Genomic DNA, 23,255 nt, shown 5'->3' with positions numbered 1-23,255 from the left:
TTTGCAGCTCGCAGTCCGCTGACGAGAAGGAAATCTACGCGTGAAGCTCAACCCCTCCTCCCTATCAGCCGCGGAACTGCGTGTTCATGCCTGAGCCTTGCTGGAATTTGTCTGCCTTCCCCGTCCTCAGCCTGGCATTCCCCAGTAGCTATACTGCCAGTTCCTTGCTGTTACTGCCGTGCTGTCCCTGCGAAGGACTAGGGTCGATTTGTTCGCACAGGAAAGGAGGCTCAGTCCCTCCAATCTCGGTCTCCGTCCCACAATTCCCGGGAAAACGACTTGTGCCTCTTGTACAGTGTCGTTTCTCGAAGGGCACCAATTAGCGTGCCAGGAGCTGAAATCCAGGGCTCCCTGCGGGCAACTCAAGCTGCTGCCCGGAAGGGCTCACGCCAATCCTTCTAGGCAGTTCCCGTACTCCCGGTTCGATGTGCGCGCCCTGCCACAGGTGCCTGCGAAACCGAGCGGCAGCACCTCGCGTGTGCGCGCGTGTCCGTGGGCCGGGGCGAGCGGCAGCGCGGGCAGCGGGCATTGGCGGGCGCAGTCCCAGCGCTCACCGCTGGGTGGTGGTCTCGGATAAGGCGCCGACGAGCGGCTGCGGGAGCAGAGGAGGCCGAGCCAGACCCAGCCAAGCCAAGCCCAGCCCAGCCCAGCCCAGCTCAGATCGGCCGAGCCGGGCGGAGGTGGCAGCGGCAGCGAGCGCTGCTCCCTGCGATCTGTTCCTGGGGTATTACAGCTACACGCCGGTCTGCCCGCCATACCAGCTGACAAGGGAGGGAAGGCACTCCCTTTCCGCGGGGGATTACGTGAGAGATCTGCGAGAAGGAGCCTGGCAGCCGCCGCCACTGCTGATACCTCCGGGCCATGGCGATCGCAAGGCAAGTGCTTTGTCTCTCTGCTTTCCTCTCCCTGCCCCACGCTCGCTCCGAGCCCATCCTCTACTCCCTAGCCGAGGAGGCGGACAGCGGCTCCCTGGTTGGCAATCTGGCGCAGGACGCGGGGCTGACGCCGGCGCAGCTCTCGGCTCGCCGCGCTCGCCTGGTCTCGGAGGACGGCCGCCAGCATTTTCGCTTAGACCGCGCCACCGGCCGTCTCGTCGTGGCCGACAGGCTGGACCGGGAGGAGCTGTGTGGGCAGTCCGGGATCTGCATGCTCCCGTTCGAGCTGCTGCTGGCCAACCCGCTGCAATTTTTTCGTGTCGAGGTGGCCCTGGAGGACATCAATGACCATTCGCCCGTCTTTCCCGCGGAAGGAGTCACTTTTAAGATTCTGGAGACGAGCGAGCCGGGCTCTCGATTCCCTCTAGAGGCGGCTCAGGACCTTGATATTGGCAACAACAGCATCCAGCTATACAGCACTGCTACCGAGAACGAGTACTTTAGTGTCTCCTATGGTAGTCGGATTACAGGCAAGAAATATGTTGAATTGGTTTTGCAAAAGCCTCTAGACAGAGAGGAGCAGGCAGAGCTGAATTTCAGTGTCATTGCTGCGGATGGGGGCTCTCCACCCAGAAGTGGAACCACTCAAGTCCATATTATCGTTTTGGATGTAAATGACAATGCTCCCGTCTTCACACAGGAGGAGTACATAGGGAAGGTTTTGGAAAACTTATCGAAAGGCTCTGTAGTTTTAACTGTGTTGGCAACAGATCGGGATGCAGGAGTTAATGGCGACATCTCGTATCAATTCAGCCAAACAGTGCGTCAGACCGAGTCATCATTCTCAATTGACCCCCAGAGTGGGGAAATTAAACTCACAAAGCCTCTGGACTTTGAGACAGCAGACACTCACGAGCTCAGTGTGAGGGCCACAGATGGTGGTGGACTTTCAGCAATTTGCAAAGTGTTGGTGGAGGTGTTGGATGTGAATGACAATGCACCAGAGCTGGTGGTCAGTTCCTTCAGCAGTCCCCTCCCTGAGAACTCACTGCCCGGGACGGTGGTTGCCCTCTTTTCTGTCAGGGACAGGGATGCTGGTGCCAATGGGAAGATCTCCTGTGCCCTCGAAGATCAGCTCTTCTTCTCCTTGAGGCCAGCCTATAAGAATTACTATGAGCTGGTGACTGTGAGTGCACTGGACCGGGAGGAGACGGCTCAGTACATCCTCACTGTGACAGCAGCAGATGCAGGGTCCCCTCCTCTCACAACAACCCACACCTTCACCGTGGATATCTCGGATATCAATGACAATGCCCCAGTCTTCAACCAAACGTCCTACACCACGTATGTGCGTGAGAACAATGTGCCCACCGTGCTTGTTGGAGCCGTCAGTGCTGCAGATGCTGATGTGGGTCTCAATGCCAAGGTGACCTATTCCCTGTCCACAGTCCAACCGACAGAGCAGCCTCCGTGCTCCTGCATCTCTGTGAACTCTGAGAACGGGCATGTCTTTGTGCTGAGGCCTCTGGACTACGAGAAGATGAGGCAGACCGAGGTCGTAGTGAGCGCCTCTGACGGAGGGTCTCCTCCCCTCACAGCCAATGTCACCGTCCGCCTTGTGGTGGTGGACGAGAATGACAATGCACCGGTGGTGCTGTACCCAGCCCAGGACAGCAGCCCAGCCTCCAGTGAGCTGGTGCCCATGGCAGCTGAGGCGGGTTATCTCATCACCAAAGTGGTAGCTGTCGATGCCGACTCGGGACAGAACTCATGGCTCTCCTACCACCTGCTGAGGGCCACCGACCCTGGACTGTTTGCAGTGGGTGCCCAAAGTGGGGAAGTGAGGCTGAGGAGGCCAGTGACAGACAGAGACACCGTCAAGCAGAAGCTCATTGTGCTGGTGAGAGACAACGGGCAGCCACCACTGTCAGCCACCGCAGCACTGAATGCACTGCTGCTCAAGGATTTCTCAGACATGCGCCAACCACACAGCAGCCCGGCCACAGAGGATGAGGGCAACTCCCTGACAACCTATTTAATCATTTCCTTGGTCTTTGTCTCCCTGCTCTTCCTCATCTCCACAGTGGCCTTCATCACTCGCAAGGTGTGCAGGAGAAAGGAGCTGAAGGGTGGGCACATGCTTTATGGTGCCGACAACTTTCCGAGCAGCCTGGCCGATGCAGCTGCTGCAGGGACCCTGCCCCACGGCTATTGCTACGAGATCAGCCTCACGACGGGCTCGGGTAACAGCGAGTTCAAGTTCCTCAAGCCCATCCTCCCCAGCCTGCCACCACAGCCCTGTGCCATTGGCGGGACTTCCAGTGATGAACAGGTTTTCCCTTGTGTGCCTGTCACCACACAGGACACGGCATCAAACGATGCAGGAAGTCTCTGCGGAGCAGTTCAACCATCTTTCCTTTAAATAGCACAGCGTCTGCACAGACAGATTTCATGCCTTGTCGTAGGTAATGATCCAGGCTGGAGCCTGTGGCAATGGTTCCTCTATAGTGAATCTCTGTTTAAAAGTGGCATAACCAATTTCCCATGAATTCCTAATCAGAATAAAAGTTGTCTCTCATTCCAGAAATTAGCCAACCAAACAAAAGGGTCTAAGGTTTTCTCACTCAGACAATAATAGGTTTCAGCTCTGTTACAGGCATTTCTGGGAGTTCTTTAAAATGATGTTAGCAGTCACAGCTAAGCTCCTATTCCTCTTGCTCTCAGACAAGACAGTGGACCTTTTATCCTTCGTTGTAACACCATGAAACTATAGAGGAGACAAATCTGATCCTCGCTGAAATGCACTAAAACCCCTCTTCCAGTTCAGTAAATCAAGGATCTTTTAAGTATTGTCACAATGTTGGGTGATCATGAGTCTTTTTCTTTCCTGGATTCTAGATGTCTCTGAGATGCCTGGGCTCTGAGGACTTTGCTTTCTTCCCCCTGTGTCAGTCAATACAGCCACTGTGTGTCCGCATATTCTGCACTAGTGCTGCCTGGTGAAGCAGGGAGTTCTTCCCATGCAGATATTGCAGGGCAGGCAATTCCAGCACACCTGGCAAGAAGGTTATTTTGACCTTTCAAGTACAGCATTCTCATCTTCTCCAGGGCATAGCATTGCAGCAAAATGCATAAGTAAATCATCCTTTGCCCTATAAAACTGGGGTTGGTAGTTTTTCTCCTTGGGATCACCTTGAAAATGCAGAAATACAAAAGCATGAAATGTGTTGGACTAGACTATGACTGTACAGAGTTGTGAATGCATATTCATTTTCTTTGGATGAATTGCATGAAAACTCCACATGTCCTTCAAAGACCATTTTCTGAATGTAGAATGAAGATGAAATGGTAAAACGGTCATTGAATTTGGTGTCCTCATTTTTGTTTCTGAATCTGGAGGCTTCTTGATGGGAGTGGAAATCTGTTCCCATGTGATTTTTTGAGCTTGTCTAAGAGCATTTGCATTCTCCTTTTTGCCATTTCTTCTTCTACTCTCTGAACTGTATTTGAGCATTGTTTTTCCTATTCTACTTAAGAAAGACTGTCATGCAATGTATAAGACTGGATTGTTTGAATATCTGGGATGCACAGAATATTCAGAAAGCCTCACACTGCGTTGTGCTAAAGTTATAAACTGTAACATTGTAACTGGGATACCCTTGACTGTAAAATGAAATAAAGAGAACAGCCAGAATGCCTTGTGTTGAGACAGTCTTTGTAGAGATGTTCCTTCTGGGAAAGAACTCTCAAGGTTTTTCAAAAGACCAGGTGGGTTTTTTCCGTAATTTTCCTTCCCTGAGGTAATGTTGAGTAGATATGTTTCTCCAGTTGGGAGATGCAGCTGCTACAGCATTCAGAAAAACTGTGGGGAGGAAGGAATTGCTATCAGGCCTCTATGGCTCTTCTGAGCACTGACCTTCTTGTTGAGTTGGAGCCCAGAAATATGCAGGGCAGGGGAAAATGGCCCCATCCGTAATAGAGGTTCTGGGTTTGCAAAAGCCCATGCAAAGCAGTGATATAGGGCAGTGCCATTTCCAACCCTCCTGACAGCTCCATCTGCAAATGGCAACTGTGAGGTGTCAGAGCATATAGTGTTTGTAACACTAAAGGTGTAAGAATTTTGGAAAAGGATACCACAAAGATAGAATGCATATTCTCTTGGGAACTATTTTATGGGAGCACCTGGAGTTCAACTTTGGTGAGTAAAAACTGCAGCCAGGGCGATGCCTTGCTATCAGGAAATACAGAGGACTACAGCAGGACTACCTCCACAAGGCCCGGATGAACAGGTAAGTCCTGAGGATAGAATGGTGTAGTGATGCTGACAGAAGACTGATGTACATCAAGGATGAAGTGACCCATAATCCAATCAAACTGGGAAGGCACAGGCCTCTGCTGTGCTGTGTTCTGCTCCACAAATCCTTTGGTGAAAGGTTAAATTCATCTCATGGTAATCAAAGAACCTGCAGGCAGGTCCCACTTGGTCCTGCGGAGAAATCCACCTGTGAGCAAGAAGTCTGCATGCAGATTTCTTTTACTGGAACACTAAAAATTATTAATAAAACTGCTTTACTGCATTAAAGTCTTGTAATGTTTTGAATAACTGAAACAGGGACACTCTTCTATGACTGGGGTCTGCATGGCATGCTCTGTGTGGCTGGAGTCACAGAAACACAGAATCACAGAATCGATTGGGTTGGAAAAGATCTCCATGATCATCGAGTCCAACCCTTGGTCCAATTCCAGTCCATTTACTAGATCATGACACTCAGTGCCATGTCCAATCTGCGTTTAAAAATTTACAAGGATGGTGAATCCACCACATCTCTGGGCAGCCCATTCCAGTGCCTGATTACTCTCTCTGGAAAGAATTTATTTCTGATATCCAACTTCAATTTCCCCTGGCAGAGCTTAAGCCTGTGCTCCCTTGTCCTATTGCTGAGTGCCTGGGAGAAGAGACCAACAACCACCTGGCTAGAACTTCCCTTCAGGTAGTTCTAGACAGTGCTGAGGTCACCTCTGAGCCTCCTCTTCTCCAGGCTAAACACTCCCAGCTCCCTCAGCCTCTCCCCATAGAACTTGTGCTCCAGTTCCTTCACCAGCCTTGTTGCTCTGCTCTGGACCCGCTCCAGCACCTCAATATCTTTCCTGAACTGAGGGGCCCAGAACTGAACACAGTACTCAATGTGTGGCCTCCCCAAGGCAGAGTACAGGGGAAGGGTCACTGCCCTGGGCCTGCTGGCCACACTATTTTTGATCCAGGCCAGGATCTCATTGGCCTTCCTGGCCACCTGGGCACACTGTTGGCTCATGTTGAGCTTCCTGTCAATTAGTACCCCCAGGTCCCTTTCTGCCTGGCTGCTCTCCAGCCACTCTGTCCCCAGTCTGTAGCACTGCAGGGGGTTGTTGTGGCCAAAGGGCAGGATCTGCACTTGGCCTTATTGAACCTCATCCCATTGGAATCAGCCCATCTCTCAAGTCTATCCAGATCCCTCTGCAGAGCCCTCCTGCCTTCCAGCAGGTCGACACTCCCTCCCAACTTGTGTCATCATCAAATTTGCTGATGATGGACTCAATCCCCTCATCTGAATCATCAATAAAGACTTTAAACAGGACTGGACTCAACACAGACCCCTGGGGAACACCACTAGTGACTGGCCGCCAGCTGGATGCAGCTCCATTCACCAGCACTCTCTGGCCCCAGCCCTCCAGCCAGCTCTTAATCCAGGAGAGGGTACACTTGTCCAAGCCATGGGCTACCAGCTACAGAGTCCTGTGTGGAGTTACTTGTAGTAAGTGTTCTTCACATCTATAGGGATGTAGGATAATCTGTGCTGATCTCTTTCAGTAGTGTGAGCTATAGAAGAGAGTTGGTGTGTCTCTCTTACTGAGATCACTTGGGACCATCACTCTTTGTAGGTAAACTGCTGGGTCTTGGGTCATTCCAGCTTGAGGCTACGAATGTCAATTCATAAATAAATAGTTTGTTACAGTTTTTACCCTTACAGTGTGAGGCACTTTCACATCTTGAAAGGGCTGAACAAAAACCAGAGGCGCCCTTTAGAAAGGACTAAGTTCTCAGGCCAGGTAATGGGAATGCTTTTCTGGACCTGTTGGTCACCAACACAAGTGAGATAATCAGAGACATCAAGATTAGAGGCAGCCTGAGCTGCCACGATCATGCACCTGTTGGAGTTCACAGTCTTTCTTGACGGATGCAGGTCAGGCAAAGAGTGAAGTCAGAACCCTGAATTTTAGGAAAGCAAACTTGTGGCTATTCAGAATTTACTTAATGGGGCTCCCTGGGAAAGTGCCCTGAAGGCCAAGGGAGCAGAACAGAGCTGAAAGATGTTAAGGATGCTTTTCACACAGTGCAAGAGTTCTTGAACCCATGCATAAGAAATCGGGAAAAGAAGGGAAAAGATCAGCAGGGTAAAGGGAAGACGTGCTGGTCAAACTCAGTAGCAAGATAGAAATGCACAGGCAGTGGAAGCAGGGACAAGTGTCCTGGAAAGAGTATAGGGATGTTGCCTAGTTTTTTAGGCATAGCATCATGAATGCAAGCCACAGCTAGAGCTGAACTTGACAAGGGATACAAAGAATAGCAAAAAGAGTTTCTACAGGTATGTCAAACAGAAAAACAAGGTGAAAACCCCATGAATCTCCCGTAAGGAACACAACTGGCAAGTTGGCAACAATAGATGAGGAGAAGGCTGATGTACTCAGCCGCATTTTTGCTTCAGCCATCCCTGGCAATGATCTTTCCACATCTATCAAATGTATGGAGGTCAAGGCAGGGACTGGAGAACCCAAGTCCCTCCCACTGTAAAAGAAGATCAGGTTTGAGACCACCCGAAGCATCTGAACAAAGAAAAGTCTGTTGCTTCCTGGTCTATTGCACTGGCTTTGTAAATCTAAGGTGGCTGAAGATGTTCCAGTATTAAGCCCTACTGGCAGAAAAGGTAAGAAAAAAAAGGCATTCAAGCATGTCTATCGCAAAACTGGGCAATTATCAAGGGAGACTGTGCTTTTGAACTAATGGAGTATGACTACTTCTGAATATTAAGAGAGTTTGATATCTGTATTGTATCACTATTACAAAAGCATTTTCCCGTGCGGTAGAAATAACACAACCACGGGACGCCTCTGCCTGCTTGTGAGTTTTGATCCGCTTCTCAAAGAAGAGGTCGGCTGGAGAAAAGCCAAGACAGAAGGTCCCCGCTGTCCTGGAATCAATGTCTCCGTGAAGAATGTTCCGTCCCTGCGAGCCGCCCGTGGGCGAGGCAGAGCAAGCCTCGCTCGGCAGCACTCGGTGCCTGCAGAGCCGGGAGGAGGCTGCGGGCGCCGCTGTTGACCGAGAGGAGCGAGAGAAAGATCGCAGAGCTGCAGCCCCGCCCGCTGCGGACAGGATCGCTTGCCGCTCGTTCAGTGTCCAGCTCGGCAGACGTCGGATTGCGATCACCTCTGCGGTGCGGGGGAGGAGGGGTCGGCGGTAGCGGCCTGAATCGGTGAGCCGGAGGAGGAATCGAAGCAGAAGCGGGAGCCGAAGCGGGTACCAGATCGGCGGGCGGCGGTGGGAACTGCCCGCGGTGTTGCGGTGCCGGAGGGGCCGCGGCCGAGATGTGCGCGGCGGGGAGGCGCTGGGGTCGGCGGCAGCGAGTCCTGCTGTGGGGTGTCCTGCTGGCGGCGTGGAAGGCGGCGTGGGGGCAGCTGCGCTACTCGGTGCCCGAGGAGATGCCCAAAGGCTCGTTCGTGGGTGACGTGGCCAAAGACCTGGGTCTGCAGCTGCCGGAGCTCCGCCACCGCGAGGCCCACGTTTTTGATGCAGGTACCACACGGTACTTTTTTTTGGACTTGCGGAACGGCCACTTAACTATGATGGAGCAGGTGGACAGAGAGGAGATATGCGCAGCTGTTGCTAAATGTGTTCTAAATTTTGAAATTCTTGTAAAACATCCAATGAACATTTACAAAGGGGAGGTAGAAATAGTAGACATTAATGATAATTCTCCCAGTTTCCCAGGAAGAAGCAGTGTCTTAGAAATCAGCGAGTATACTGCACCAGGTGCACGTTTCCCGTTAGAGAAAGCTCACGATCCAGACATAGGAATGAACTCTTTACAGGATTATGAATGTAGCGAGAGCAGCTATTTCAACTTGGACGTGAATAACGGAGATGATGGTGTGAAATATCCGGAATTAGTATTGGTGAAATCTTTGGATCGGGAGCAACAGGCTGTTCATAATTTGATCCTAACAGCCACAGATAGCGGGAGTCCCATGAGATCGGGATCGACAACAATCCAAATCATTGTGTTAGATGGTAATGACAATGCTCCAGAATTTACTCAGTCTGTGTATAAGGTGACCGTGAGAGAAGACATGGCCGTGGGAAGTAGGGTGTTACAGGTGACAGCGACTGACAGAGATGAAGGGTCAAATGCTGAGGTGAAATATTCGTTCTTTAAAATCCCAGAGAAGTTCGACAAGACTTTTAAGCTGGATCCTGAGAGTGGGGAAATTGAGATAACAGAGAAATTGAATTTTGAAGAACACGAGTTTTACGAATTGGTTGTGCAAGCTCGGGATGCAGGTGGACTCTCTTCGCACAGCAAGGTACTTATCCAGGTTGTTGATGTGAACAACTATGTGCCCGAAATTGTAATTATGTCCGTGTTCAGTCCAGTTCCAGAAGATACACCACTGGGGACAGTAATCGCAATTTTCAGTGTCAAAGACAGGGACTCTGGGGCGAATGGTGACGTTCAGTGCAGCATCACAGAAAGCCTCCCGTTCCATCTACAGAAGTCATTCGATAATTACTACCGCGTGGTGACTGCAGAGCTTCTGGATCGGGAGAAGGTGTCGGAGTACAACCTGACAGTGCGGGCGGCCGATGGAGGGTCGCCATCCTTGCAGAGCAGCGCCGTGCTGGCGCTTCGGGTACTGGACGTGAACGACAACGCACCGGTGTTCACGCAGGAGCGCTACAGCGCGCGGCTGGCCGAGAACAACGCGGCGGGCGCGCTGGTGCTGAGGGTGCGGGCGACGGACGCGGACTGGGGGCAGAACGCTCGCGTGCGCTACCGGCTGTCGGAGGGGCGGGTGCGGGGCTTGCCGCTATCGTCGTACGTGTCGGTGCAGGCGGAGACGGGCGCGCTGTACGCGCTGCGCTCCTTCGACTACGAGGAGGTGCGCGAGGTGGAGCTGTGGGTGCGGGCGGAGGACGGCGGCTCGCCGGCGCTGAGCAGCAACGTGTCGGTGCGGCTGCTGATCGTGGACGAGAACGACAACGCGCCGCAGGTGCTCTACCCGCCTCCTCCTCCGCCGGCGGGTGCGGGCTGGGCGGGCGTGGAGCTGGCGCCGCGCTCGTCCGAGCCCGGCGCGCTGGTGGCCAAGGTGGTGGCGGTGGACGCGGACGCGGGGCAGAACGCCTGGCTGTCCTACGAGCTGGCCAAGGCCACGGAGCCGGGGCTCTTCCGCCTGGGGCTGCACAGCGGCGAGGTGCGCACGGCGCGCTTCCCGCTCGCCCGCGACGCGGCGCGTCACAGCCTGGTGGTGCTGGTCAAGGACCACGGCCGGCCGGCGCTGTCGGCCACGGCCACGCTCACCGTGCTGCTGGCCGACAGCGTGGCCGAGCTGCTGGCCGAGCTGGGCAGCTCAGCCGACGCGGCGGCGTCCGGCGAGCCGGCCGCCAGCCTGACGCGCTGGCTCGTGCTGGCCGTGGCCGCCGTCTCCTGCCTCTTCCTCGCCTTCCTGCTGTTGCTGCTGGCTCTGCGCCTCAGGCGCTGGCGCCGCTCGCAGCTGCTGGCCGACACCAGCGGGGCCTTGCGCGGCGTGCCGGCCACGCACTTCGTGGGCATCGACGGCGTCCGCGCCTTCCTGCACTCCTACTCGCACGAGGTGTCTCTCACGGCTGACTCGCGTAAGAGCCACCTCCGCTTCTCGGGCGGCAGCTACTGCGACACCCTCCCGGCCCGAGCAACAGCTTCGGATCATCCGGCTTCAGAAGATCTTGTTCCTTCAGAAAATCAAGTTGCCGAGACCGGGGGTCAAGCATCCTTTCAGGTACGTTAATTTTTGTCTTTATTCTGTGGTCACCGTCTTTAGCATTCTTAGCACAGCCACAGGCTTTTCACAGTGCAGGGTTCACAGTCTGAGAAATCATGTTTTTGGATGGTTACCAGCCCTTGAATGTCACCCTCTGAACATGTTCTTGAATCTGCTGTGTGTGTTTTATGTGCCCTGTTCGCTACCGCCTGCCAAACCTCATTTTATCTAACTTTCCCTAAGGCTGGAAGGTTCCGTTGCATGTTCAACATCAAAAGGAAAACTCATTTTCTCTGTCTTCTTCTGGCACTTCTTTGAATTTGTTGAAATACTTGCTAGTACCCAGTTTCTAGAATTCCATTGCAATTCTTGTACCATCTCGGAAATTCTGGTAGAGTTGGGCAACTTTTGAGCTGGAAAGCCAAAACTTTCGAAGTCGCAGGTTTCTTCATAATTTGCCTTCAACAAACGAATTAATCAATTCCATTTAAGCACATTCTAAATTCTACAAACATATTCGTATTAGATGGTGAAGAATTCCTTTGATAACATATCGAGGTTTTTACCCCCTGCCGGGCTTCATGACTTAGCCTTTGGATTCAATACAAATGTATTTGTCAATTACTGTACAGGCACAGTCGTAGAAATAGAGTGTATTTCCTAAAAGATATTTTAAAACAAAGTATGGTTCATCAGTATATATTGATAATGAAACTAATTTCTGAATGTGAGTGAACCTTGAAAACAACGATTTGGAGGGTACCTGAGTGCGTGAAGATGCATGAATACGTGTGTATGTGTTGTAACACATGATTATCTCCATAGAGTAGACAGTGTATTGGCGGTGATAGTTTCCAGTCAAGTTCCCCTGCTCCCAGGCAAATGAACACATCCATCTCTCGACCTTGTATAGAGATGTTCACAGCCTTGCTAACTCTTGGCTTCTGAAACACTACAAATTCAAATCCACTTCCTTTTCCTCTTCTGATAGGATAATATTTTGTTACTGTGAGTTGTGTACAGATGCAGCTGGAGGAAAAAGAATTATCTTTCACTGCGTGAACTGCCAAAGTTAGCAGGAAAACATTCTCTAGCGATACCTTGCTGATAAGGTCTTTAGCATTGGCATCTACAGAGAGTCGGCGCTGGTGTATGTGTAAGAGCAACTCCACCGAGTTGGCAGTGTGGAGAGTTTTCTAATATCTCCTTGTCTTCCACATAAGCTGTGATGAAACAGCCTTCCCTCAGGAGTTGTTAGTGTTGGGGTTTTTTTATCTGTGTGTTTGGCTTTTTTCTACTGTAAGAGAACGAGGTTCTAATCTATAGGTGAGATACAGAAGCTTTTCGTCAGGGATTTGTAGGTTTTCTCTTGGTTGTTTAAGGAATGGTAGCCGCTATCAACATTTCCCGTAATACATTCCTAAAGTTGGAGACCAGCTACGGTGTTGGCCGGTTTAGCAGACCAGAACGTGGGTTTTGGTAGAAAGGCTAAAGAAACTCGGGGTTGGGTTGTATGGTACTCATAAGATGATGCTGCCCTTCGAATGTTGAAAGCGATGGGATGTCTGGTGTGACTGCTGCGATTTTCTGTTGCCGGGATTCCCGCCATTGTTTGTCCATCAGCGACCACAGTTCAAAGTGGGAAAACAGTGCTAGCTGGGGATTTCTCAGCTATCAGAAACGACCTCACTACCCACCAGCAGTGCTTCTCCTTTAGCTCTGTCCTACCTTATCTCTCACGGCAGTGAGGAGATGGTAGCGGGGATACCCCTCGCTCCGCCCCAGAAATCAGTAAGATCACAGCGGGAGAGAAGTCCTGCCCCACAGCCTTTAAGTCGCAGAGAAGCATTTGGCCTGCAGAAGACTTGCAAGTGTAAGGAATTCAGGCAATGGGAATTCCTAAATCCACCGTTTCAGCCCTGACAGAACCTTCTGTTCCGCAGTACTGACTGCCTGTTTATTTTGCAATTCGTCATGATTTAAGGACTTTTGCAGAGCAGGACCTTCAGGCTGTTCTTTCTTTCGGACGCTGCGGTTCTCAGACACGGACTCAGGGTGTCGCTGTTGGCCAGGGCGGTGAAGCAGCTCCGCCGTCGGCTCCTCCCCGGCGCCCGCTCACTGCTACTCGGCACAGCGCAGAGCACAGAGAAAACCAGGAACTGCTCGTCTCGGGCCGTCCTCCGACCGGGAACAGGGATTTCATATATTTATTTCTCTCCGATACCGATTCAGCTGCCTGGAAAGCCTGATTAAAAATCATCCGCTTCAGCAAAGCCGAGGATGGAGGTCAGACGGGCAGCCCAGGGATGGGCAGCCGCCGGGCGGGTAGAGTTGCTGGCAATGCTCCTTCTGCTGTGGGGCCGGGCGGCGGCGGAGCGGATCCGCTACGCCATCCCCGAGGAGCTGGCCAGAGGCTCGCTGGTGGGGCCGCTGGCGCGGGACCTGGGCCTCAGTCCGGAGGAGCTGCCGACGCGCAAGCTGCGGATAGTCGCTGGTGATGAAAAGCAATACTTCATTCTCGGGGAAGGTAATACAAATCTGCGGGTAAACGACAGGATAGATCGAGAGGGCATTTGCGGCTCCGTGTCACCCTGTGTCCTCAGCTTGGAGGCGGTAATGGAAAACCCTTTCGACATATTTCATGTGAGCGTTACTATCCAGGATATCAATGACAATGCACCACGATTTGACAAAGAATTTCTTACCATAGAAATGATCGAGTCGACGCCTCCTGGGACCAGGTTTCCACTGGGCAGTGGCAGAGACCCCGACATTGGGACAAATTCTTTACAGAACTACGAACTCACCCCGAACCCATTCTTCTCCCTCTTAGTGAGGGAGAGTCCTGATGGGATGAAACACGCGGAACTGGTACTGGAGAAAATCTTAGATAGAGAAAAACAGAGAAATCACCATTTGATACTGACGGCAGTGGATGGAGGGGATCCAGTCCGATCCGGGACAGCACAGATTAAGATCAACGTAACTGATGCAAATGACAACCCACCAGTATTCACCAAAGAGATCTACAAGGTCCAACTGATGGAAAACCTGCCACAGGGCTCCTTAGCTTTTCAGGTGAAAGCTACTGACAATGACGAAGGTACAAATGCAGAAATTGCATACTCTTTCAGTGACATTGCAGACAGTGTTCGCCAGCTCTTTGATCTGGATTCCAGAACAGGGAATGTGAAGATTACAGGCCCATTAGATTATGAAGAAAGGAAATATTATGAAGTGAGTGTTGAAGGCAAGGATGGGGGCGGGCTCACTTCCCACGCCAAAGTGCACATAGACATTCTGGACGTAAACGACAATGCGCCAAAAATTTCCCTTCTGCCTATCTTGAACCCAATACCCGAAGACTCAGTCCCCAGCACCGTTGTAGCTGTGATTAATGTCCGTGACAGAGATTCGGGAGAAAACGGAGAAGTGAGTTGTAACATGGACGGAAATTTCCCGTTCAGATTAGAAAAGTCCTCAGAGAACACCTATAAACTAATAATAGCCAGTGCCCTGGACAGAGAAAAAGAGTCCACTTATAATATCACCATCACTGCAAGGGACCGGGGCAGCCCGGCGCTGTCGAGCAGCACGGAGCTGGTGCTGGAGGTGTCGGACGTGAACGACAATGCGCCCGTGTTCGAGGAGGCGGAGTACAGCGCGTACGTGCCGGAGAACAACGCGGCGGGCGCGCTGGTGCTGCGCGTGAGCGCGCGGGACTTGGACGCGGGGACCAACGGGCGCGTGAGCTACTGGCTGGCGGGCGGCAGCGCGGGTGCGGCGGGCGCGGCGCCGCTCGTGTCGGTGGAGGCGCGGAGCGGCGCCGTGTACGCGCAGCGCTCCTTCGACTACGAGCAGTGCCGCGAGTTCTCGGTGGCCGTGCGGGCGCAGGACGGCGGGGCGCCGGCGCGCAGCTCCACGGCCACGGTGCGCGTCTTCGTGCTCGACCAAAATGACAACGCGCCGCGCGTGCTGTGGCCGACGCCGGACACGGGGACGGCGGCGGGAGCGGGAGGGGCACCGGCGGCGGGTCCTTTCGAGGTGGTGCCGCGGTCGGCCGAGGCCGGCTATCTGGTGGCCAAGGTGGTGGCGGTGGACGCGGACGCGGGGCGCAACGCCTGGCTGTCCTACGAGCTGCTGCAGGCGTCGGAGCCGGCGCTCTTCCGCCTGGGACTGCACAGCGGCGAGGTGCGCACGGCGCGGGCCGTGTCCGACAGGGACGCGGCCAAGCAGCGGCTCGTGGCGCTCGTCAAGGACCACGGGCAGCCGGCGCTGTCGGCCACGGCCACGCTGCACGTGGTGCTGGCCGACAGCTTGCACGAGGCGCTGCCGGAGCTGAGCGAGCGGCCGGCGGGCGCCGACGCGCCGGCCGAGCTGCAGTTCTACCTGGTGCTGGCGCTGGCGCTGCTCTCGGCGCTCTTCCTGCTCAGCGTGGCGCTGGCCGTGCTGGCGCGGCTGCGCCGGGCCGGGCCGCCCTCCGTGCTGCGCTGCCTGGGCGCGCAACGCTTCTCCGTGGCCGGCGCCGCCTTCCCGGCCGACTTCTGCGAGGGCACCTTGCCCTACTCCTACAACCTGTGCGTGGCGGCGCCGCCTCGACCCATGCCCGAAGCCGCTTGGCCGCCGCCGCCACTGCCCATCGTGTCCGCGGAGGAGCTTCTTGGCGGGGAGCCATGTGAGAAGCCGAGCCTGAATAGCACCGCGGTGGAGGGAGAGCCGCCCGTCGACCCGGACGCACCTCAGGTCTGTAAGTTCGTGCCCTCAGGCTTTTCTCCTTGAGTGTTTCCGAACCTTTTCCCTTTTTCCCCCTGAGGTTCCCCGGGTCGTGGAGGTGGACAGTGCTGTTTCATGTCTCAGAGATGGAATGAAGGAACAGTGTGATTCCTTTCTCCATAAGCAGGGCAGTTAGGAGTGGCGCTTGGTTATTGGTGGTCACAGCACTTGCTTTACCATAGACGTTTTTTTCCACATCCCTTGCATTGACTAAAATGGTATTTCTTAGTAACTGTGAAAGCGAATCGTTACTGTGCAGGAGATCCGCTGTTTCCTCATGAAGGAAGTCGGGAAGTGGTACTGATGTTGTCTGTGCGAGATTTTTCCTAAATGGTCATTTGGTCCTGAAAATATATTCTTGAACCTCATTGATATCTCGATGCAAAGCCTTTCGTAAATGCTTTTCCAGTATTGGACTAACAAAGGAGTTCCAGTGTTTCATGAATGGAAAAGTGATAGGTTCTCCCTCCACAGTGAAAAAAGAGTGTCACTCATCTTTTGCCGGAATGATGCTGCAGAAACAGCAGGTATAGTTGCAGTAGTGGAACGTAATAACTTTTGGTAACTTTCTTTTTCCATCCTGGTTGGTATTTCCCGCCGGTTTTTTTTCTCCGTTCATGGTATTTCTTTCATGCACTGTTGTATGATGAAGAATGGCGTCTTAAAAGAAAAAAAAATCTAGTTTGTATATCAAATCCTGTTTTCTGTTCATATCCTCTTTACAAAAAGAAAGGTGCTTGTTCTTTATATAGAGAATTCATTCTCCTTGCTCCATTTTTTTTGTTTGGGGGTTTTTTTAGTAATACTTACATCTGTCTGTTTAAAAGCATAAGCCCACAAGACCAAAAAATCTGCATGAAATGTGTAGAAGGTTCACCAAATGACAATTTAGACATCTGAATAATGCATATTTACACATTTATCAAGGAATACCTCAGTTTAAGGTGTGCAGCTGTACTTCTATTTTCCCATTCTTCTAAAGCGCTTCGTTGAAAATGTGTAGTAGCTACCTGAATATAAAGAATTAGAAGGATTAACAAGCATAAATCCTTTATACCTTGATTTCTGTAAAAATAAAAACCTCTTCGTAGGTCTACAGAATGACGTGATAGGTGTGTAAATATGCATAAACTACTCAGGTTCACTACAGATGCTTTTCGGCCTCCTGGGTAGTAATAGGTACAGTCATAAGGGAATGATCAACTGGATGACGGCCTGAAACAGAGGGCTGTGAGAGAATGAATTTCCAGCAGGAGAGGAGTCTCCTGCTGTGCTGTGGCCTCAGGAAGGTCTTCTAGAATAAAGCCTGGAGCTCCTGGCAGGTGTGTCAGCAATCCATCTCCTCCGAAATTCTACGGGGTTGGTGTCGTTTGAGTCTCAGTTTCGCTGGGCTGACATAATTTTCTTCTGGCTTTAAAGGCCTCGGTATCAGTCAATGGCATTGGAGTAGTTGATTTAGTTCAGTACGAACTAAAGTATTCAAAATCAAAGTTTCTGACACCGGACTAAATAAGCTTGATGTTTCTGGTTCTCCAGTGGGTGGGGGTACGTGTCTGATGGTGTACATGAGAGCCCGTTTTCTTTTACTATCTTCAGTTATTTAATCATGACTTCAAGAATTATTTGTGATGAAAGTTTTGCTTTCGAACTACTGCGTTAAGATGCTTAATATTCCGTACGCAGTCGTAGAACTGTATTACATATGAATTGCACATGCAGTGCCGAGAGGAGGCTGCGAGCGCCGCTGTTGACCGAGAGGAGCGAGAGTAAGACCGGAAAGCTGCAGCCCCGCCCGCTGCGGCCCGGCTCGATCGGTCTCTCGGTGTCTGTGTCGGCGGCCGGGAGACCTGCAACAGTCCCCGCGGTGTGGAACTGTGCTGAAGCGAGACGGAGAGCCCGGCGGCAGCGGCTGGGAGCGCCGAACCGAACCTGTACCGTGAGCTCGATCGGTGAGCGGCAGCGGGGAGCTCCCGACGGAGTGGCGGTGCTGGAGGTTCCTCGGCCGAGATGTGCACGGCGGGGAGACGCTGGGGTCGGCGGCAGCGAGTCCTGCTGTGGGGCGTCCTGCTGGCGGCGTGGGAGGCGGCGTGTGGGCAGCTGCGCTACTCGGTGTCCGAGGAGATGCCCAAGGGTTCGTTCGTGGGTGACGTGGCCAAGGACCTGGGGCTGCAGCTGCTGGCGCTCCAAGACCACGGTGTCCGTGTTGTCACCGAAAGTACGACGCAACATTTTGCCCTACATGGGAAGACGGGATATTTAGTGACAGCCGAAAGGATTGACAGAGAGCAGCTGTGCCGGCTGGTGGAGAAATGCGTGGTGCGCTGTGAATTGGTAGTGGAGGGGGAAATGAAGGTTTACGGAATCCAAGTGGAAATCACGGACATTAACGACAACGCACCCAGCTTCCGAGAGGCAGAAAAAGAACTGAGATTGAGCGAGACAACAGTCCCAGGCTCGCGGTTTCCCCTGGCCGAGGCTCACGACCCGGACTTGGGAAGGAATTCCCTGCAAAGCTATGAACTGAGTGGCGACGAACACTTCTCCCTGGCTGTGCAGGCGGGTCCCGGCGGGGATCAGCGTCCCGAGCTGGTGCTGACGAAGGCGCTGGATAGGGAGGAGGCAGCAGTTCACGAGCTGGTGCTGAGGGCGAGTGATGGAGGCGATCCGGCACGGACAGGCACGGTGCGGATCCGCGTGACGGTGCTAGACGCCAATGACAACACGCCCGTGTTCAGCCAGTCAGAGTACATGGTGCGTGTGCCGGAGGACGTGCCTGTGGGCTCCGTGCTCGTCATCGTCATGGCCACGGACGAGGATGAGGGTCTGAATGGGGACATGAAATACAGTTTCCATAAAATTTCAGACCGGGCTTCTGAACTATTTCACCTGAACTCTGAGACAGGAGAAATAACTGTTAAGAACGACTTGGATTTCGAGGAAATACCCTCCCATGAACTGGAGGTGCAGGCACGGGATGGTGGAGAGCTCTCTGACACGGCAAAAGTCGTCATCACCGTGACAGATGTGAACGATAACGAGCCTAAGATTTCCATGCGGTCGGCCCTGAGCGAGATATCGGAGGATGCCCCGTCGGGGACGGTAGTGGCCTTACTGCACCTGCAGGACCGTGACTCGGGGTCCAACGGGGAAGTGCGATGCTCGCTGAACGGGACTGTCCCGTTCCGCCTAGAGAAGTCCTTTGAGCACTACTACCATGTGGTGACAGCGAGAGAGCTGGACCGGGAGCAGGTGTCGGAGTACAACCTGACGATCTGGGCAGCCGACGGAGGATCGCCGTCCCTGCAGAGCAGCACCGTGCTGGCACTGCGAGTGCTGGACGTGAACGACAACGCACCGGTGTTCACGCAGGAGCGCTACAGCGCGCGTCTGGCCGAGAACAACGCGGCGGGTGCGCTGGTGCTGACGGTGCGGGCGACGGACGCGGACTGGGGGCAGAACGCGCGCGTGCGCTACCGGCTGTCGGAGGGGTGGGTGCGGGGCTTGCCGCTGTCGTCGTACGTGTCGGTGCAGGCGGAGACGGGCGCGCTGTACGCGCTGCGCTCCTTCGACTACGAGGAGGTGCGCGAGGTGGAGCTGTGGGTGCGGGCGGAGGACGGCGGCTCGCCGGCGCTGAGCAGCAACGTGTCGGTGCGGCTGCTGATCGTGGACGAGAACGACAACGCGCCGCAGGTGCTCTACCCGCCTCCTCCTCCGCCGGCGGGTGCGGGCTGGGCGGGCGTGGAGCTGGCGCCGCGCTCGTCCGAGCCCGGTGCGCTGGTGGCCAAGGTGGTGGCGGTGGACGCGGACGCGGGGCAGAACGCCTGGCTGTCCTACGAGCTGGCCAAGGCCACGGAGCCGGGGCTCTTCCGCCTGGGGCTGCACAGCGGCGAGGTGCGCACGGCGCGCTTCCCGCTCGCCCGCGACGCGGCGCGCCACAGCCTGGTGGTGCTGGTCAAGGACCACGGCCGGCCGGCGCTGTCGGCCACGGCCACGCTCACCGTGCTGCTGGCCGACAGCGTGGCTGAGCTGTTGGCCGAGCTGGGCAGCTCGGCCGACGCGGCGGCGCCGGGCGAGCCGGCCGCCAGCCTGACGCGCTGGCTCGTGCTGGCCGTGGCCGCCGTCTCCTGCCTCTTCCTCGCCTTCCTGCTGCTGCTGCTGGCGCTGCGCCTCAGGCGCTGGCGCCGCTCGCAGCTGCTGGCCGACACCAGCGGGGCCTTGCGCGGCGTTCCAGCCACGCACTTCGTGGGCATCGACGGCGTCCGCGCCTTCCTGCACTCCTACTCGCACGAGGTGTCTCTCACGGCCGACTCGCGCAAGAGCCACCTCCGCTTTTCGGGCGGCAGCTACTGCGACACCCTCCCGGCCCGGCCGCTGCCAGACAAGCCCGCGCCGCTGCTCGGGGAGGAGGACCCTGCCAGTAGCCGCACCAAGGAACCCGCCGTTCCCCCGGTGAGTTCCTCGGAGCCCACTTTCCTTCTTTTTCTTTCTTAGTAGTCTGCTTTTTTTTTTGTCTTTTCTTCAGCATTCTTCTTGCACGTAGATAAGACGAGACGCAGACCTGCACACGGAGCCTTCTTTGCTCTTGCCTCCTGTTCTTATGGGGCTATATTGTCCATTCATTGCTCAGGCTGGTCTGGAATGATGAAGAGGTCAGGCTTCTTAGTATTCAGTCCTGTTTCTCTTACTGGGAGTAGCGCTTGAGTCGATACAAACATAACAGAAGAGGTACATCTACTTTATAATTTCTTTGGTGTTGCACCTTGCAGAGAAATACATTTCCCCTTTCTGAAGAGTTCGGTTTTTCGGTGGTTTATTTCCGTAGCCATCCTTTGGAATACATGTGGTTGCCAATTATAAGGGTCAAAGAGTACCATTCAAGTTGTGAATGGCTGGAGATCGGAGCCCTGGGCCTTGTGCATGAGGGACCATTGCGAGCCACAGAAGAGATATTTTTCTAGATGACTTTACTTCAGTTGTATTGGAAGCCTTTGGAAGGTCCTGCTGTGTGTTTGTAGGTTGATTTTCTAGTTTAGGTTTTGGTTGGTTAGTTGATTTTGTTAGGCTTTGGGGCGGGGGTGTTGTTTGTTTTTCACTAGCAGCATGGTTCTGTACTGATGACAAATACCATAATGGGGCCTTTGAGAAGAGAAGAGATGACTGTTTACTCTTTCCCCACTAAATACCTGAATTATGTATCTGCCTAAACTGCCTTTATTAAGAATGTATGCTGTGATCTGTTCCATAACTCTTGTTTTAAATTCTTGTCTTCCTCATTGTGATGAGCTCAAGGAATTTTTTTTTATGACATGTAGAAGATTATACACATTCCATTTGCTCTGCTGTGCAGTATGTGCTTTTCATGTTTACAGCTGTGAAGAGAAAGACCTTTAGACATTTTGGTCCTTAAAAGGTCACTGGAAGAAATGCTCTTGCTTGTCTCATGCACATGGTGAAAAGTCAAATATTATCCAAGGTAAGGAGAAGTTGTCTGTTCAAATTTCTTTCTATAGAGTCTATCTGTAAGTAATGAAGATTAATGAAAATGATGCAATCTGTCACGGGTTTCAGGAGTGTCTCAGAGGTCCTGTGTGTGATGAGGTACTAGTGGAAAGGATACAAGTGTTTTGTCAGTTCTGTATGTTTGTTGCTGTGCTGCAAACATGAGCCTGAAGGTATCTTGTTTCTGATATTACAGTTCTCAGAATTTGGCAGACCTAGATGCATGTTAATCTGTTTTCCTGTTGCATCATGATTCTTATGAATGGTGGATATTTAGCATAGATACAAACTTTGCATTTATTTGGTAGTGTAATGTATTTCCCAGGTTGCCCTTGTGCTGAAAAAGGATGATTCTGTCTTTCTGCTGATACTTTAATGACTGGAACTGTCCCTGAGCTCCATATTGCTTATGGATCCTTTAGATCCTTTTATGTTTCTTCAAATTGTATGGGATGAGCTGATAAACCTCTTGGAATGCACCTCTTGGAATGCACCTAACTCTTTTGCTGCATGATATTTGTGCCAGGTCAAGAGTTCTGAACGTAGAAAGACAGGGCAGGTGCAAGATTTCACTGTGTTATAGTTTGAAATGGCTAAAAGTAAGGCTTAAAAGTTCAATTTCCCCCAATTTTTAGATGAGGACCACAGATGTGGTTCAGTGCAACTTCCTTTTTTTTTTTTTTAATTATCCAAATGAATTCCTTTGAGGAGCTATGGCTATAGTCAGTGGTGTGATGTCCTGTGAGAGTCTTGTGTGTAGTTACTAGCACGTAGCTATTTTTTTGTGTACCTATTACACCTGACACAATCTGAAATGTTAAGTTGTGATTTTTACAGTTTTTCAGGTTTTCTGTCATTGTCTTGTTACTTCGTTCATTTCTGAATTTGGGACTCATTGTAGGTGACAGTTCTTGAAATATTAATATAGTAAAAGACTGACAGATTATCAGGCTGGGGGAGTAGTTTCTATCCATATCTTGAAGACTGGCAGATGCCAAGATGTGATGGTTGCCTTTGGAGAGCTACTTGGTGCCCAGCAAGCTGCTGGACAGGGGAGAGAAAATACAATTAAAGCCTGATGAATCCAGATGGGGAGATCATGCAGCAATTACTGTCAGAGGGAAAATGGACTTGACTTGGGGAAATTAATCTATTGCCAATTGAAAGTCAGGGTTGGACAAGGACAAACAATAAAATTAGCTTAATTTATTACTGGCCAAATCAGAAGAGGATAATGAGAAATAAAAACAAATCTTAAAAGCACCTTCCCTCCACACTTCTTTTCTTTCCAGGCTCAACTTCAGCCACAATTTTCTACCTCCTTCCCTCAAGAGGTGCAGGGCTACTGGAAATGGGGTGGGTATCAGTTCATCAGGACCACTCCTTCCTCCTCGTACTCTTCCACTGCTCCAATATAAGTTCCTACATATGGGAGACAACCCTTTATTAAATTCTCTGTCTGAATCCTTTCCATAGTGTGAAGATCTCTATAAACTGCTCCAAAAGGGGTCTTTTCCACAGGGTGCAGTCCCTTAAGAACTACTGCTGTAGCATGGATGACCCTCAGGGGTCACAGCTCCTGTCAGCAGACCTGCTTCAGTTTGGGCTTCCTTCACAGGGACACTTGTTCTTCCAAGAACCTTCTACAAGTGATCTCTCCACAAGGTCACAGATTTCTTCAGGGCACATCCACTTGCTTCAGCATGAGGTCCTCCATGAAAAGCAGGGTGGATATCTGCTCTACCATGGATCAACATGTGCTGCAGGGAGATAACCTGCATCATCATCTTCTTCACCAGTGGCTGCAGGGGAATATCTGCTCTGGCACCTGGAGCACCTCCTTCTTCACTGACCGTGGTATCTGCACAGGTGTTTCTCTTGCATATCCTCACTCATCTCTCCTGGCTGATGTTGTGCAGCAGATCTCATTCCTTTCTAAATATGTCACCGCAGAGGTACTGTTGGTACTCTCACCAGTGCTGACTGATTCAGTGGTGGGTTTATCTTGGAGCCAAATGAAACCATCTCTGTCATACATGAGGTTAACTTCTGGCATCT

The 23,255-nt window shown here is 52.4% G+C and overlaps 3 protein-coding genes across 4 annotated transcripts in view; all 3 read left to right on the top strand.

The window, feature by feature from the left end:
* The first annotated feature begins 682 nt into the window (after nucleotides 1-682).
* Nucleotides 683-4,558, top strand: LOC139678768 (protocadherin beta-15-like). The gene has a single exon (XM_071569884.1). The coding sequence runs from the start codon at nucleotides 862-864 to the stop codon at nucleotides 3,295-3,297; it is 2,436 nt and encodes an 811-aa protein (XP_071425985.1). The 5' UTR covers nucleotides 683-861; the 3' UTR covers nucleotides 3,298-4,558.
* A 3,937-nt stretch (nucleotides 4,559-8,495) lies between these two features.
* On the top strand, nucleotides 8,496-15,704 carry LOC139679150 (protocadherin gamma-A4-like). The gene is made up of 3 exons (XM_071570580.1): nucleotides 8,496-10,300; nucleotides 10,697-10,943; nucleotides 13,182-15,704. The coding sequence occupies exons 1-3, from the start codon at nucleotides 8,496-8,498 to the stop codon at nucleotides 15,702-15,704; spliced, it is 4,575 nt and encodes a 1,524-aa protein (XP_071426681.1).
* A 1,847-nt stretch (nucleotides 15,705-17,551) lies between these two features.
* LOC139678766 (protocadherin gamma-A4-like) overlaps nucleotides 17,552-23,255 on the top strand; it is a 245,389-nt gene continuing 239,685 nt past the window's right edge. Inside the window, exons 1-2 of one of the 2 annotated variants that reach the window (XM_071569874.1) lie at nucleotides 17,552-20,147; nucleotides 21,068-21,146. In XM_071569874.1, coding sequence (XP_071425975.1) covers nucleotides 17,706-20,147; nucleotides 21,068-21,073 — 2,448 coding nt within the window. In that variant the 5' untranslated portion in view covers nucleotides 17,552-17,705 and the 3' untranslated portion in view covers nucleotides 21,074-21,146. Of the gene's footprint in view, nucleotides 20,148-21,067; nucleotides 21,147-23,255 lie in introns of those variants that run through there. The other variant, XM_071569866.1, reaches the window with a different exon arrangement.

The sequence above is a fragment of the Pithys albifrons genome, chromosome 15 (genome assembly GCF_047495875.1).
Source record: "Pithys albifrons albifrons isolate INPA30051 chromosome 15, PitAlb_v1, whole genome shotgun sequence".
Taxonomy (NCBI): Eukaryota; Metazoa; Chordata; class Aves; order Passeriformes; family Thamnophilidae; genus Pithys; species Pithys albifrons.
Note: the sequence above shows the minus strand (reverse complement) of the source record. Positions and strands in the feature narration are given on the sequence as shown.

What these genes read in the sequence shown, in the direction of transcription:
- LOC139678768 (XM_071569884.1), top strand. Translation starts at nt 862, where the DNA reads ATGGCGATCGCAAGGCAAGTGCTTTGTCTCTCTGCTTTCCTCTCCCTG.
- LOC139679150 (XM_071570580.1), top strand. Translation starts at nt 8,496, where the DNA reads ATGTGCGCGGCGGGGAGGCGCTGGGGTCGGCGGCAGCGAGTCCTGCTG. An exon ending in GCGGTGGACGCGGACGCGGG is followed by an intron (nt 10,301 to 10,696) that starts GCAGAACGCCTG and finishes GGCCGACACCAG; the next exon opens with CGGGGCCTTGCGCGGCGTGC. An exon ending in GGGGTCAAGCATCCTTTCAG is followed by an intron (nt 10,944 to 13,181) that starts GTACGTTAATTT and finishes CCTGATTAAAAA; the next exon opens with TCATCCGCTTCAGCAAAGCC.